This window comes from Podarcis gaigeae, assembly GCF_964106915.1.
Source record: "Podarcis gaigeae genome assembly, chromosome: 13".
NCBI classification, from domain to species: Eukaryota; Metazoa; Chordata; class Lepidosauria; order Squamata; family Lacertidae; genus Podarcis; species Podarcis gaigeae.
Window position 1 is genome coordinate 23,049,350 of NC_139689.1, and position 16,206 is coordinate 23,065,555.

At 43.2% G+C, this 16,206-nt stretch overlaps 1 protein-coding gene across 1 annotated transcript; it reads left to right on the forward strand.

Moving 5' to 3' along the window:
• The first annotated feature begins 3,965 nt into the window (after positions 1–3,965).
• LOC310829668 (serine protease 27-like) lies at positions 3,966–13,608 on the forward strand. Its single transcript, XM_083708389.1, has 6 exons — positions 3,966–4,052; positions 8,817–8,843; positions 8,934–9,096; positions 9,632–9,903; positions 10,586–10,758; positions 13,100–13,608. Exons 1-6 carry the CDS (start codon positions 4,004–4,006, stop codon positions 13,337–13,339), a joined length of 924 nt encoding a protein of 307 aa, XP_083564515.1. The 5' UTR covers positions 3,966–4,003; the 3' UTR covers positions 13,340–13,608.
• The last annotated feature ends 2,598 nt before the right edge of the window (positions 13,609–16,206 follow it).

Consider the following 16,206-nt stretch of genomic DNA (forward strand, 5'->3'; position numbering starts at 1 on the left):
GCTTCTTGCAATGAGGGAACCGCCAGAAGGCCCTCGGCGCTGGACCTCAGCGTCCGGGCAGAATGATGGGGGTGGAGACGCTCCTTCAGGTATACTGGACCGAGGCCGTTTAGGGCTTTAAAGGTCAGCACCAACACTTTGAATTGTGCTCGGAAACATACTGGGAGCCAATGTAGGTCTTTCAAGACCGGTGTTATATGGTCTCGGTGGCCGCTCCCAGTCACCAGTCTAGCTGCCACATTCTGGATTAGTTGTAGTTTCCGAGTCACCTTCAAAGGTAGCCCCACGTAGAGGGAATATGGCATGGGCAGAAAGAGTAAATCTACAGTTAGATTATCAAAAGATTTCACATATTGATTTAACTTAACCAGGGGAAATGAAACTCGTTGTGCAAGTGAGTTAACCCCGACATCTAGTGGCTGATGTAATGATTGCATATGTTGCAACATGAAAAAAGGCTTTAAAAATAAACAGAAATAAAACAAAGAAGAAAAATAAGCAACAAAAGAGATAAAAAGTACAATGAAAGAAGTAATGAAATTATTACCAAATCAGGCATCATTTTGGCAATTTACAATTTCCAAAAGCACTTTTGCTCAGAGCCTTGCACCAGCTAATGCAGAGAGCCAACCTATAAATAAAATAAATAAAAAGAAATCTAGTGTCTGACAATTGATAACACATATTTTTCTTTCATTTTACAGTTTTTGATGCCTGCTAACCAGACATATAATTTAACATGCAATATTATTATGTACATTTGTTTTAAAATATATTCGTTTCCAGTGCTTTTTCTTTGGGGGAAAAGGTCTCGGTACTCACAATGAAGTTGTTACAGTGCAACACTTTTAACATTTGGAGGGGAAGCACTGATCGTTTTATATTTTGATAATTTTATTATGTTTACTATTAAAAGTCTGTTTCAATGCACATTTTATACCACAATATGTACATTGTTTTGAGATTTTTTAAAAATTAAGCAGTAAATAAATTTTGTTATATAAGAATAAACATATTTTCTGGGATAGAGCACTTTGTGTGCCATCCCAGTAAAGCTGTGTCTAGAACAGGGTCCCAAGTACAAAAGTGTGCAGCGTGGAATCTCTCTTATCTCACTGGTTCCACAAATTCATTTATGATGAGCCAGAGGCATCTGATGATGTTAGCTATTAGTCATGGATAATAGCATAATCTGAAAACAGAGAGTCATAAAACAGAGGTGGGGGACCTCAGGCCTTAGTGCCAAATGCAGCCCTCCTTATGACATCACTTCTCTCCCAGCCAATGCCTCACACCAGCCCTGCTTTGCACCTTCTTTGAGTGTTTTTGCCTGGTTGAAATGAGTCCTTGAACTTTCATAATGCCTCTTGCCTCCCTCAGTGGAGGACAGAGAAGGGTGTGTGTGTAGAAACTAGTCTACTGCGCCAAGATAAAAATTACTTCCACTCTTGCCCTGCCTTTCATTTGTATGTGGCCCCTGGCGGGGCGCCCAGAAGGAAATGCCATCCTCAGGCTGAGAAATGTGCTCCACTCCTGCATTAAAGGTTTGCTTGAGCTTGGAGAAAAGTAAGATTAACAAAAGAGGAACCTCCACATGCATTTCTCCAATGAAAATAAGGAAGCCCTGTAATAATAATAATAATATAATAAAAAATAAAAAATAAAAAAATTAAAATGTTGCTATTTTAGCCCCAGCAGCTCCAACATATATAAAAACACAATATAACATTAAACATTTAAAAACTTCCCTATACAGGACTCTCTTCAGATGTGTTCTAAAGGTTGTATACCATATTTTTCGCTCTATAAGATGCACCAGACCACAAGACACACCTAGTTTTTGGAGGAGTAAAACAAGGAAAAAAATATTCTGAATCTCTGAAGCCAGAACAGCAAGAGGAATCGCTATGCAGTGAAAGCAGCAATCCCTCTTGCTGTTCTGGCTTCTGGGATAGCTGCGCAGCCTGCATTCGCTCCATAACACACACACACATTTCCCCTTACTTTTTAGGAGGGAAAAAGTGAGTCTTATAGAGCAAAAGATACGGTAGTTACTTATATCCTTGGCTCGGGGGGGGGGTGCATAACTCCTTACCCTCCAACATTTCTCTGATGAAAATAGGGACATCCTAAGGAAAAGCAGAACATCCTGGGATCAAATCAGAACCTGGGGTAGCTTCTGCAAATCCAGGACTGTCCCTGGAAATTAGGGACACTTGGAGGGTTTGCCCTCTAGCTTAGCCCTCCAAAGACTTGGGCAAGTGTATCCAGATGTGTTCCCCAAAAGATGTGTCCCCACTCTGCACAGACTAGTTGCAGGCTAGCAGGCCATGTAGAAGAAATAATAGTATATTGCATTCACAGTTGGTTTCAAAGTCAGAGAGAGATGTTAGGTCTGCTAAGCTGCCAGAGGAAAAGAAAGCTTGGCCAATTCATGCCGAGATAATAAGAATCAGCATACGATTCGGTTAATTTGTTTATTGCTCCTCTTAACAGTAAAAGATTGTTGTCCTCTGTAGGCAGTAATAAATAACTGCTGAATTTGGATACATCTGCTGTGTCATGTTGTTTCCCACTGAGAACATTGTGAAATTGTCTGATGCTGGGAAACCATCTGAGGCAAAACTAGACTTTCATATCCTCATCACACTCTTCTCCATTTTGCTGTTGTGGGAAAACAACAACAACATTGGGCCATGTTGCAGAATTTTATGTGTGTGTCTTCTGCTTCTAGGTTCAAAACAGAAGCATGTGATCCTACTGACTGTCTATGGGTGAAGAAAGGAGAGGCTATTGTCCACTCTTTCATAGCACCTATTTTTCCAAGCCTACACTGAACTTCGCTGAAGGCACATTTCTGTCCATGGTCCTCCATGCTTCACAGTGGCTTCTCTTCTATAAGCTTGATCAGCAAGCTGAAGGCTGTTTTGCGTGTTCAGACCCAGAGACCTCCCTCCTAAATAAGGACACATTTGACTCAAACTTTAGTTTTGGTTTTTGGCAGAATTTAGGCTATTGCATAGTGATTGCATAGGCTCTGGTTCGACTAGCTCCCTACACCCTTACAGGTAGTGCTGACCCAGAGCTCTATCATAGGTCAGCCAAGGGTGAACACCTGAGGCTAGTGAAAGGCCTGGGAACAGACTCTGTTCACTCCCCAGATGTTCCCCTGGACTCAGGCACGGGCACAACCCCCTCTTGGGGGTTGACCAAACCAAGTTGAATCCCTGGATTCCTTTAACAGAATACCCTTCACATAGGGATGGTGAGACCATTCTCCCATCCCTATCACATGAACCAGTGCCTACCCGCAACCTTACAAGTTGTGACAAATTGCTACATGGCAGGCGAAACCCAAATGGCAACAGCCAATCAGCCAAGTGGGGAAAATTCCTGCCGTGCCCCTGTCCCAATGACAGATGACACACAACGGCATAGCCAGGTCAATCGCAAAATGCCCTAAAATTAGGGATAGGTGGGTGGGTGTTCCGATGCATGAGCTGAAAGAGGAAGCTATGGGACATGTGCATAGGTCTATCTAGGTCCCTCGATCCGTTTAGACAGCACCCATTGGCCAGATTAAACCCAGCAATGAGGGACCTACTAATCGGGTGTTGTGGCTATCCAATAGACCCTCAGGCAGCAAAATGGCTTGGGTCACTTACATACTTATAGCCAAACATCCATACTTTCTCCCCCTGCCCTAAATAAGACAGCTAATCCCTGCTCTCTCTCCTGCCCTGTGCTGAGGGTCCTGTGCTGCCCTGTGCTGCGGGATTCAGAAGTCCTACCTGTTGGCGAGGTTTATGTCAAAGAAATAATCCCCAGTCAATAGCAACAGACAACTTCCTAGGGCTGTTGTGATGAGTCAGCATTACATTACAAAGTCCACTGAGGAGGCTAGGTTACAGTTCAATCTATATTCCTCTATATTTCCTCTACATGCTGAGCATTGCCTCTGTTGAGAGTCACTCAGTCAAGTCAGGACGTCCTTAAGCGGAAGATGTGTTGTCTTAGGATACAGGAGCTCATAATCTTCTCCATTCTGATTGGTAAGAAAATATTTCTGTCTCAGCACACCTGTTTTCAGAATGTGAAGCTGGGGGATGTGCAGGGATCCACAGAGCCACCACTTCTTCTCTGCTTTCACTTTCCAGGCTCTCCCAAGGCAGATCTGAATTATTATTAGTAGTAGTAGTAGTAGTAGTAGGGGGGAGAGTATGTTGAAGGTTTAGATTGAGAAATTCCACTACATTTGGTGATCTTACTGAATTATGTGGAAAGACCACTAGGGTTAATAATAATAAATTCTGGGCAGCTTTCAACAGAACATTAAAAACAGAATAAAACTTCAAACATTAAAAACTTCCCTAAACAGGGCTGCCTTCAGATGTCTTCTGAAAGTTGGATAATTGTTTATTACCTTGACATCTGATAGGAGGGTGTTCCACAGGATGAACGCCACTACTGAGAAGGCCCTCTGCCTGGTTCCCTGTAACCTCACTTTTCACAGTGAGGGAACAGTCAGAAGGCCCTCAGAGCCGGACCTCAGTGTCCAGGCTGAACGATGGGGGTGGAGATGCTCATTCAGGTATACAGGACCGAGGCCAAATCATAAAGAACTAGCATCTTATATGCTGGCAGCAGCAAATACTCTTTGCAAGGACAGGGAGGCTGCCAATTACCAGTATATATCATCAATTAAAGAATGGCTTGATTTGCTTTAGTGGCCATATTCAACACATTTTCTTTAGCATAACTTTAGGATTAAATGGGGTAACTTTACCAAATTCAGCAATAAAAATGGGTTACTATCAAACACATGCTATGTGTGTACGATATTTTAATAGTAATAAAGAAAAAAGCTGGGCTAACTGCCCTAATTTTTATTACACAGAGAGATAAGTTATCATTGTGTTATCAAACAGGTTAGATAATGTAGAATTACCTTCATATTTTCATCCACAAGCTTTGACTGAACATTTTGTTAAATCATATATAAATTGTATTTCATACGTACAATTCTGTTCTCTTAATAAAGAAAGTAAATGAGAAGTTTCCTTGATTGGCAGAGACATGGAAGGTGTGTGTAATGTGATCTGAAGGTTTGCCTATTTCATTTGCTGCTGTGCTAGGGACTTTCCCATTTCATTTGATGTACTGTTAATTTCCTTGTTGAAAAAAAAAAATGCTATTCCTCCAAAGAGGTCAGAATGGCATGTATGATTTTCCCCATCCTGTGAGATAGGTTAGGCTGAAAGATGACACCAACCAGGGGTGCCAACTTGAAAAAAATATTGAGGGGCACAGACTCTGACAGAAAGGAGCCAGACGCTGCAGCAGTTTCACAGCAACTGCCCGGTCCTTCTATTGCAAGCACTCCTCCTTCTCTGACACTGACGCCACAAAGAGCCTTGCACATTGCTGAGCAACGGGCCAGACAAGCCCGAGGGGGAGGAGTCCCTTCTTCTCACCTTAGTTTACATCTGCTTGTGAGGAGTCTGGAGGAAGAGGGCTAGAGAGCAAAGGCGGGCCATTGTGTCTCGAGTCCAGTTCTGGGCACCACAGTTCAAGAAGGACAATGACAAACTGGAACATGTCCAGAGGAGGGCAACCAAAATGGTCAAAGGCCTGGAAACGATGCCTTATGAGGAACGGCTAAGGGAGCTGGGCATGTTTAGCCTGGAGAAGAGGAGGTTAAGGGGTGATATGATAGCCATGTTCAAATATATAAAAGGATGTCACATAGAGGAGGGAGAAAGGTTGTTTTCTGCTGCTCCAGAGAAGCGGACACGGAGCAATGGTTCCAAACTACAAGAAAGAAGATTCCACCTAAACATTAGGAAGAACTTCCTGACAGTAAGAGCTGTTCGACAGTGGAATTTGCTGCCAAGGAGTGTGGTGGAGTCTCCTTCTTTGGAGGTCTTTAAGCAGAGGCTTGACAACCATATGTCAGGAGTGCTCTGATGGTGTTTCCTGCTTGGCAGGGGGTTGGACTCGATGGCCCTTGTGGTCTCTTCCAACTCTATGATTCTATGATTCTATGAGTCTTCATTCTTTTTTCTTTTTTTGGTGAGATCATTTATTCATTTTCAATAACAATCTTCCAATTAATGACAAATCAAATCAGTCCAAATTACAATAATAACAACACACCAATTATATTTTCCAATTATAAAAATTTTCTTGGGACTTCCCATGTTCCAGATGTCTGAAGATAACCATCCTCATTCATGTCTCTGTATTTTTGGTATTTTTTCAAATTCAAAACTAATATTATCCATCCTTCTTCTCAGTCTTATCAGCTGTTGTTTCTGTGGCTCACATCTTGTAGCAAAGTTTTCGTGTAGTTAACCCGCAAGAGGCATTTTTTAAATCATCTTATTCTCTGTCCAATTATTTGGTATTCAGTCCTCTTACCTCTCCTTTGTTTGTCAGGTTCTCATTAAAGGCACCGGACTTTATTCCAAAGGAAAGTTTATAAATAGCAAGTCAACAAATTCTCTCTGATGTCTCTTAATGAGCTGGTGTACGTATATGTCTGTATATATTGCTGTATTGTGGGGCATGCTTCCTAGCTGTATCCTCCAAGTACAAAAGGACCACCTCCCCCCAGCTCCTCAGGGCCCTAGAAGAACTGGCAGGAATCTAGCACTCTCCGTCCTTCTGTCCACAATAATAATAATAATAATAATTTATTATTTGTACCCTGCCCATCTGGCTGGGTTTCCCCAGCCACTCTGGGCGGCTTCCATAGAAACCAGAAAACACTAAAATATCATACATTAAAAACTTCCCTGAACAGGGCTGCCTTAAGATGTCTTCTGAATGTCAAGTAGTTGTTTATCGTTTTGACATCTGATGGGAGGGCGTTCCACAGGGCGGGCGCCACTACCGAAAAGGCCCTCTGCCTGGTTCCCTGTAGCTTTCCTTCTCGCAATGAGGGAACCGCCAGAAGGCCCTTGGCACTGGACCTCAGCGTCCGGGCAGAACGATGGGGGTGGAGACGCTCCTTCAGGTATACTGGGCCGAGGCCGTTTAGGGCTTTAAAGGTCAACACCAACACTCTGAATTGTGCTCGGAAACGTACTGGGAGCCAGTGTAGGCCTTTCAAGACCGGTGTTATGTGGTCTCGGCGGATTATCATGTATAAAAATAATCCATACAAGCAGATACAGTGGTATCTCTGGTTTCATATGCTTCAGGTTACATACGCTTCAGGTTACAGACTCCGTTAACCCAGAAATATTACCTCAGGTTAAGGACTTTGCTTCAGGATGAGAACAGAAATCATGCAGTGGCGGCGCAGCGGCAGCAGGAGGCCCCATTAGCTAAAGTGGTGCTTCAGGTTAAGAACAGTTTCAGGTTAAGAACAGACCTCCAGAATGAATTAAGTTCTTAACCCGAGGTACCACTGTATATTTTAGAACAAAATACACCCCAAGTCCAAAGGAGCTCTTTTCCATACGAATTCCTTTCTTTTGTAGCTGCGCAATAATAATCACCATTTTGTTTCCATCTTCAGCCCGAGTTGCCATATCTGATCTTGTTTTGCCAACTTCTCAGAGTTTTCCATTGAGGGCTGTGGATCATGCATTCAATTATAATTTTCGTCTCTTGTGTTTCGTTTAAGTAATTAAATTCTTTCTGACTGAGCATTGCTAAATCATGATGTAACATAGCAAATACGAAAAGATAGTGGTTGCTCACCTCCTTAATCCATGTTTCAAGATGAGAGTCCGTTTAAAGTCTGAAATTCAACATCCAGCGACTGTATAATTTTGCATGTCCCCCCCCCTTTTCCTCCTCCATCTGGAACATGCCTGCCCCCCCCGAATCTTATAATTATGAAAAAACGGTGTCTGTTGCGTGTATGAGTGGCTCTGGAGAGTGCCAGCCGTGCTGTTCTCTTAGACCCAGCGTCCCTGCCACTTGCACCTTGATGCAAGCTGACAGATCACGGATGATCTGCGGGTCTGTGATACACTTCTCCCCCACCCTGGGAAGTCTGCCGGGGCTAATTACACCCATATCAACCCTGAATTACTAGCACGGCTAGGGTCCGCTTGCATGGGAGGCAGCCATTTCCCACAGCAAGAGACCAGAAGTTTGAGTCTTCATTCTGACCTAGAGATGGACCCGCCTGCCTGACAGCCCTGACACTTACACATCATCAGAAAGAGGAAATGTGTTGTCAAAAAGAGGATAACTGAGGATATAGATTTGCCCAACTGTTGCATATGCTAATTTATGTAAATTAATGCAAATGTATAAATAATTACTGCAAGAAGAAATACAATACATCAAACCATAGTGGGGGCAGCTGTGACTAGGCGGCCTGTGTCTGCTGCCCAGGTGCTAAGCCTTGCTGTCCTATTCCAAGGCCCCTGCTCTCCCTTCTCATTATTCTTTATCTTTAAACTTGACTATGATCAGATAATGTCCTTCATCTAGAGGATACTTTCTGACAGCCAAGAGGATAGCTCAGTCGGTAGAGCGTAAGACTCTTAATCTCAGGTCAGGGTCATGGGTTTGAGCCCCATGTTGGGCAAAATATTCCTAGATTAAGGGGTTGCATCAAATTATCCTTGTGGTCCCTCCAAACTCTACAACTCTATAATTCAAATAGGAGGACCTGAGACCATAGAGGGATGCAGTAACTCAGACTAGACAATACTGAGCTGAATGTTCCAGTAATCCTATTCAATATAAAACAGCTCCTTTGCATACAGCCACTCTCTCATTACAACCATTTGTGGCCAAAAATGATGGAAAGTTGTGGCTTCTAATAATGTTTTCCTCCCTCGTCTTTGCAGGTATTAGAGAAGCTGAGCCATCACCAGGTGAGTAACAACTTCTTTGAAGGGGTTTGTCTTTTGGGGGGGGGATCTCCTTTCCAATATGCTCACCAGCCCATCTTGCTCTCTCCACAGCCTGTGGCCAACTGGTCCCCTCTGCCCGCATTGTAGGTGGTGAGGAGGCTGAGGTGGGTGCATGGCCATGGCAGGCCAGCTTGCAGTTATTCGACTCACACCAATGTGGGGGAACCCTCATCGCCTCACGCTGGGTACTCACAGCTGCACATTGCTTTAGCAGGTGAGAAGAGAGCCCCCAGACTTCTCTATCTTCTTAGGGAAACCTGGAGACCTTGTTCCCATCTTTTTTATTTTTTTACCTGTAAAATGATACCCCCCTTTCAGACAATCCAGGCATTCTGGTAGCCATCTTCTCTCATTTCCTCACCAAGGTGGTTGTCATTTGCTATATATCAGGGTTGGGGAACCTCAGGTCTGAGGGGCCAAATGCAACCCTCCTTTCCTCTTTATCAGACCCCTCAGGAGTCTCCCAGGCCATGCCCTCTCCCCTTCATTAAGCCCCCCTTGCTAATCCTGCTTTGACTCATCCTCATTCTGGTTGGAATGTGCCATTGAAGGTGTCTTCCCCTTTTCCTTTCTCACAGGACTCTGGAAGTATTTTTACTCATCTGCTCTCATTTCTTCTCCCCTTCTTCTTTCACACTTTTGTACCCTATTGCCACCCCCAAATTGACAGTTTCCTTGAAACCAGAGCTCTGAATACACTACTGCACTTTCTCCTCTTGTGTTTTATTAGCCAGCATCTTTGTCTATAGTATTACAGATCCCTCCTTGTTTGTCATCAAATTGGGAGCCCACAATCTCTCATACCCTGGACCTGAAGCTGTGTCAGTTCTTGTGAAGCAAATCATCATCCACTCTGACTTCTTGGGATACAGGGATGGCAATGATATTGCGCTTATGGAACTGGAAGGCCCCGTCAACTTCACCCACCGCATCCAGCCTGCCTGCATCCCAGGACCTTCCATCTCCTTCCTTCCCAGGTTGGGGTGTTGGGTCGCAGGCTGGGGAAACATCCAATCGGGAGGTGAGGAAGTCAGGGCTGGCTACACATTTGATGGGGCTCTGGGAGGGCTCCTCTGCTGTGCCTCTCTCTCCCATGTTGCTGGAAAATCTTTGCCTGGAAGTAACTGGTGAGCAGCAAAAGTACCACCACCACTTTTATTTTCCACGATGCTCTGAAATTTTGGGATATTAAAATGGCAGCTAGACCCAGTCACCTGATGCTGCTCAAGGCACTGGACCAGGAAAAACCTTTCCAAAGGAAACCCAGGACACCAATCAGCAATGGGCTCTTCAAGGGTGCTAGGATCCAAGCTACTCAAGGCTGCCACCTGCCGGCATCAGATTTGTTAGCAGTACACCAGAGTTCCTATTTACCTAGGATAGTTCCTGCTTTCTTTTACCTTTCCCTGGCAAATCACTATGCTTGATGTTTGCCTCTGGGGGGCTGGCCATTTGTGTGGGTGGGTGCTTTTAATAAAGAAAGAAATCTTAGGGATAACGTGTATTCCATCCTCTGTGTTAGTAAAATGGTGGTTAAAATGGAAACACTCATGGTCACTTTGTCAACTCATTAGAGTTTAGAAGCCAGAAAGGCCCGTTTCAAAAAGTGCAAAGCAGGTTTCAGGAATGAGGCTTTGCTCAAAGTAACCCTTGGACAAATTTTCATTATCTCCCACCTCTCTCTCTTTCTCTCTCTCTCGCAGTCCCACTACCTGAGCCAGAGCTCCTACAGGAAGTGCTGCTTCCGCTGATGGATACAGCTACCTGTGAGGCCCTTTACAGTGACTATAAAGATGAAAAAACTCCAAGTACTAGTGTAATTAAGGATGACATGATGTGTGCAGGATACGTGGAAGGGAAAAGGGATGCCTGCCAGGTACAGTGTATTCATTTATGACATTTTTATCCTACCTTTCCTCCAGTTAGCTCAACCTTCTGCCCTCCTGAAACACATTACATCCTTACAACAGCTTAGACTGAGAGAGACACTTGCCCACCTTTCATGGCTGAAGAGAAATTTAATTGGATGCTTACTTCTTCCTGGGTGGGTGCCTGTTGCAGCCTCTCACACTCAGTCACCATTGGGGGCATTTCCCACTAAGTTCCCACTGACTGCTGCATCTCAAATTGGCCAATCAACGGCCTCTTTTGGGGGTGTACCTCGCAGGCTGAGAGAGCATTGGCTGCACACATGCCCTCACAACCAGTGAGGCATAAAAGCCAGCAGTGCTGCCCTGTCTAAGCACTTCCTGAAGCTAGTGTGACACTAGTGCAATGACTATCAGTGGCACAGTTAGGTAATTTTGAAACTGGACTTAATTGTCTTGTACCTCTCTTCTTTAGATGGCAATGATATTGCTTCACTTCCTCTGATATTACTTCCTCTGCATACCAGTTACTGGGAAACATAGATGGGGCATACGGTTGGCCTCTGTGAGAACAGAATGCTGGATCAGATTGGTGTTCGGCCTGATCCAGCCATGTTCTTAGGAAGATCCTGTTGGATCACACCAAAGATGCACCTAGTCTAGCAATCTTGTTCTCACCATGGCTAACCAAATGCCTGTGAGAAACCCACAGGCAGGACCTGAGTACAACAGCACTCTCACCACTTTTGATGAACAGCAAGTGGTATTCAGGGGCATATCACCTCCTCTGGAGGTAGGATATAGTCATCATATCTAGTAGCTATTGATAGTTATTCTCTGAAAACTTATCTAAAATCAATGTCTGTGCCCCTCAGAATGGGTGATAATTATTTCAACAACTAATTGCAAATGGGTGATTGGCAACAGGTTTTAATTTAAATGGTAATCGTCAATCCAGATTAAATGGGAATGAAAATAGAGGCTGGAATTTTCATAACAACATCGTGTGGATGCTGAGAAAAACTTGCATACATGAGGCACACCAATACATCACCCTCATTGAAGCACCCTACATCTTGCAGAGAACTCCATAATTGTAACTGTGTGCATTGTTCAAACAAAACAAAACAAAAAACAGCAACACCCTTCTGGCCCTCCGGTTGTTGATGGACTACAATTTATGTCATCCTTGACCCATGGCAATGATGGCTGGGGCTGATGGGAGCTGGCATCCATCATCATGTGGAAGGCCACAAATTCCTAATTACTGTATTAGTCCTTACTGGGCTGGCCTTCCTTGCCAGACTTCTGCTAGAGATATCCACATAGCTTTTCGGTCCTGGAGGCAAATATCTGAGACACTATTGGAGCAAGGATCTTCATATTCTCTTGTCCCTTCTTTGTTATCCTAATGCACCAGAACAGTTTAGCATGGAAGAGTAAAAAGTATGCCCATAATGGTTGACCTAACCAATGGTTGACCTCACCACTGATGAGTTGACACATCTATAGTTTGCAGCTTTCAGTCCTATTTTGTATAGTAATCAAGCTACTGAAAGAAGAGCCGGGCTAGTAGTGCTCTTAAAGTAAAAGGGAAATAAATTACATCAGAAACAGCCAGCATGGTGCCCTCTATATATTATTGTACCACCACCATTGTCCAACAACATCTGGAGGGCATTACAGTGTTTATCACCCATGTATTACACTATAAACTTTGTAGCTGGGCACAGCTGGCCGTGTCTAACAGCACCTTCTCAAAATCTTTTTTTTTTTTTTAATGACCAGCAACATAGAAACAAAATAAGAAACACATAAAAAATCCAAATGCATATAATAGAGTAGAATGGGGATGGGGTGGGGGAATAAGGTAGGGGGAAAAATAGCATAGAGTAAAATAAGCAACTTAAAAACTTAGAATCCTGTCACAAACTCCAAAGAGGAAAATTACAAAATGTCTAGAATCAGTTCCTGGTAGGTTTTGCTTGCTGCAGCACAGTGCTTGGCCACACAGAGAGTGAGAGATGCATGTTGATCCAAAAGGAGCTAAAGGATGTAAAATGCATCTGATCATCCTGGCAGATTTGATAAGAAAGGTTCAATAGACACTGTGCACCATTCACAATAAAAGGAGCCATACAGGAGGACATGAGTCACTAATCTGATCTCTCTGGAGTCATGGGAGCACTTCTGCTTGTGGGAGGGGGTGCTTGTGTTTTTTTCATCTCCAAGGTTTCTGCAGAGAGGACATTTCGCACTTCCTGCATAAGATGCAAGTGGTGGCAGTGGTGGGATTGGGGTTATGTATTCCTGGTGGATAACTATTTATTGCTTTATTTTTCCTTACAGGGGGACTCAGGAGGACCACTGATTTGCCCATGGGGTGGGGCTTGGCTTGTGGCTGGTGTGGTGAGCTGGGGGGATATTTGTGGTGCCCCTAAGCGTCCTGGTGTCTATACCCGGGTCAGTGCCCACAGCAGTTGGATCTTGAGACATGCCCCAGAAGTGACTGCCAATTTCATCAATGGTGCCTCAAGCAGGGGTTGTGCCCAGTTTCTGGTACTAATAGTGCTACACTGCCTTCATTAACTACCAACAGTATGCAGGGTGCAGGTCAGGATTGCTATGGCTTCTTTGCTGTGTCCAATATCTGGCAAAGGTGACTGGGGAAGCATTTTTGGATATATGAAATACCTGGAGTTCTGGGAAACATCATAAAACAATGGTACCTCATCTGTGTTACAGGAGAGAGCTATCCTATAGACTTTCTGTCAGCTTTACATTGTATTAAACCTAACCTTAATTTATTTTAATGACTTGCCACCAAGCAAGTGGCAGGTGTCTCAAACTTTGGTCCATGTGACTGTTACAGTTCTTCCTGTAGTCAAGTTCAATTTGAATAGTTCCCACATCCAAGCTTGATGAGAAGTCTTGCTTGTAAATGCAAAGGCTTTCTGTAAACTGTCAATCATCTGAGTGGCTGTGTCACAATTGTTGGTGTGAGCCAGTTAGGAGTGTGAAAGACTATCCATAATAAAAGACACTGCTATATCATTTAGATGTCCCCATAGGCTTATTGATGTTGCAACATCTGTAGGCTTCTCATGTTTGATCCAAGAAATGATCCCTCTTATTCTCAGAGTGACTTCCAATCTTCTCATCCATTGGGTAAAGTTACTCGCTGTGAGTCTAAGCCATGGGTAGGCAAACTAAGGCCTGGGGGCCAGATCCGGCCCAATCGCCTTCTAAATCCGGCCCATGGACGGTCGGGGAATCAGCATGTTTTTACATGAGTAGAATGTGCCCTTTTATTTAAAATGCATCTCTGGGGCATAGAAATTCGTTTGTGGGGCACAGGAATTCTTTCATTTATTTATTTTTCAAAATATAGTCCCCCCCCCCTCCAAGGTCTGAAGGACAGTGAACTGGCCCCCTGCTGAAAAAGTTTGCTGACCCCTGGTCTAAGCAGTCTGGGACTATGAGCAACAGTGGGATTTTGGAAATATATTGTAAACACACACACATACCAAAAAGAATTGAAATAATGGCAGACAAAAATGCCAAATATTGAAAGATTGTTCTCAAACCTGGAAAGAAATAAAGGTCTAAAAAATAAAAAGTGGCTCAACTGAAAGCTTATTTTGTGTTGTCTGACTCCACATATGTTGCCAGAACCAACATAGTACAAGACATAGATTCAAGACACTATTTTTATGGAATTTTTAGCCAGGACACCTTCAGACGAGAGAGCACTTCTGTGCACAAATAGATGATTAGTGATTTCAGCTGCAATTCTAGCCCCATTTAGCAGGGTGTGAATCAGATTAAATTAAATGAGACTCAATGGTCATTTGGAGCAGATGTTCAGGCATGTTTAGCACCTATGATTATTGTCTCTAAGACAAATTCTCATCTCATTTAAGTGGAAGGGGAAATGTCTGCTCAGATGTAACAAGGGATTTTATTCAGCATTTCCACCGGTAATCCCTGACTTTCAACTGGTTATTACCTTCCCCTTTAATTATCACGAGGACTGCAATTAATGCTGCTGCTTAAAAAAAAACACCATGTGAAATTGCAGTTGCCAAAAGTAGCGGGGAAAGGAGTGATATAAATATATCACTTAGCATTTGGTGCTGGGGCTAGGAAAAGAATAACCAAGACACTTTCAGTTTGATCTCTGATGCTTTGGCTTTTATTTTAAATTCAAACCTTCAAAGATGGCAATAGTTGTATCAAAATGGTACTGAAAATGGTGAATATTGTTTTCTTGATTCTGTTACTGCTTCCTCATATGGCATGCAAAGCACATATTGTCAGATGCATGGTTCAAGATCCACACCCTCCGCTTCATGAATATCATCAGTCAGGTGACCTCTTTATTGGTGGAATTGCTTCTCACAGCTTCATTGTCTCCAATTTCATCCCCTTCAAAACTGTACCCTCACAGGCATCCTATGAGGAGCTTATGTAAGGCGATTTGTTTCTCTCTCTCTCTTGTATTGTGTCCTGGAAACTGTCATTGGTGCATCTGATTGGGTCTTCTTTTTTCAAAAAGCAAAGCAGTTAAAAGTGTCAAAATTAAATTACTTCATAACTGGAATTTAAGCTCCTCCCACATCTCCTTCTGCTTCTCCCCAGTTTTCTTCATGATTACATTGCCCCATCTCATGTCTTTGTCTATGTCTCATATTCTGCTATCCTTGCTGTCTTCTTCTAATCCTCCTCCTCCTCCTCCTCCTTCTTCTTCTTCTATGTTGTTTTGAAGGTGCAGGGAAGGTGTGTTTGCTATTGTATTATAAGTGAACATGTGAAATAACTCCTGATATTTCCAGTGGTTCTCATTCTAGTGTGTTGCCTAAGAATTATCAGCATATCTTGGCTTTGGCATTTGCAGTCAAGGAGATCAATGAAAACCCTCAGATGTTACTCAATGTCACCTTGGGCTTCTACATATATGACAGTTATTTCACTATAAAATGGACCTATCATGCAACTTTGCTACTTATACAAACATTGGAGAAGTTTGTTCCCAATTATAAATGTAATATTGCATATAACCTGATTGCAGTCATAGGGGGATTGGACCCCCTAACCTCCCTTCATGTGGCAACTGTTGTGGATACTTATAAGATCCCACAGGTAGGATGTATGTGTGTTGGTCTCTGTGTGTGCTGAATATAGAATTTTAACTGTTTTGAAAGAGATGGGGTAGGAAGAAGAAAGAGGCAGAGATGCATGCTGAGATGGGCATTCTTTTTGAGTGAGCATCAAATCTTCCCTAAGAAATACAGCCACGTGGGTTATTCATAAATCAGAAACAAGACAAAGTAAACCCTTCCTCAGAAGTACTTGTTCTCTCACTGTTCTTGTAATAATAATAAAAATACCAACACATTGTTTGAACAAGCTAATACCTGGTGACAATGCATATGAAAATGTGACAAGAATAAACC

What these genes read in the sequence shown, in the direction of transcription:
- LOC310829668 (XM_083708389.1), top strand. Translation starts at nt 4,004, where the DNA reads ATGTGTTGTCTTAGGATACAGGAGCTCATAATCTTCTCCATTCTGATT. An exon ending in GCTGCACATTGCTTTAGCAG is followed by an intron (nt 9,097 to 9,631) that starts GTGAGAAGAGAG and finishes CTTTGTCTATAG; the next exon opens with TATTACAGATCCCTCCTTGT. An exon ending in GGAAAAGGGATGCCTGCCAG is followed by an intron (nt 10,759 to 13,099) that starts GTACAGTGTATT and finishes TTTTCCTTACAG; the next exon opens with GGGGACTCAGGAGGACCACT.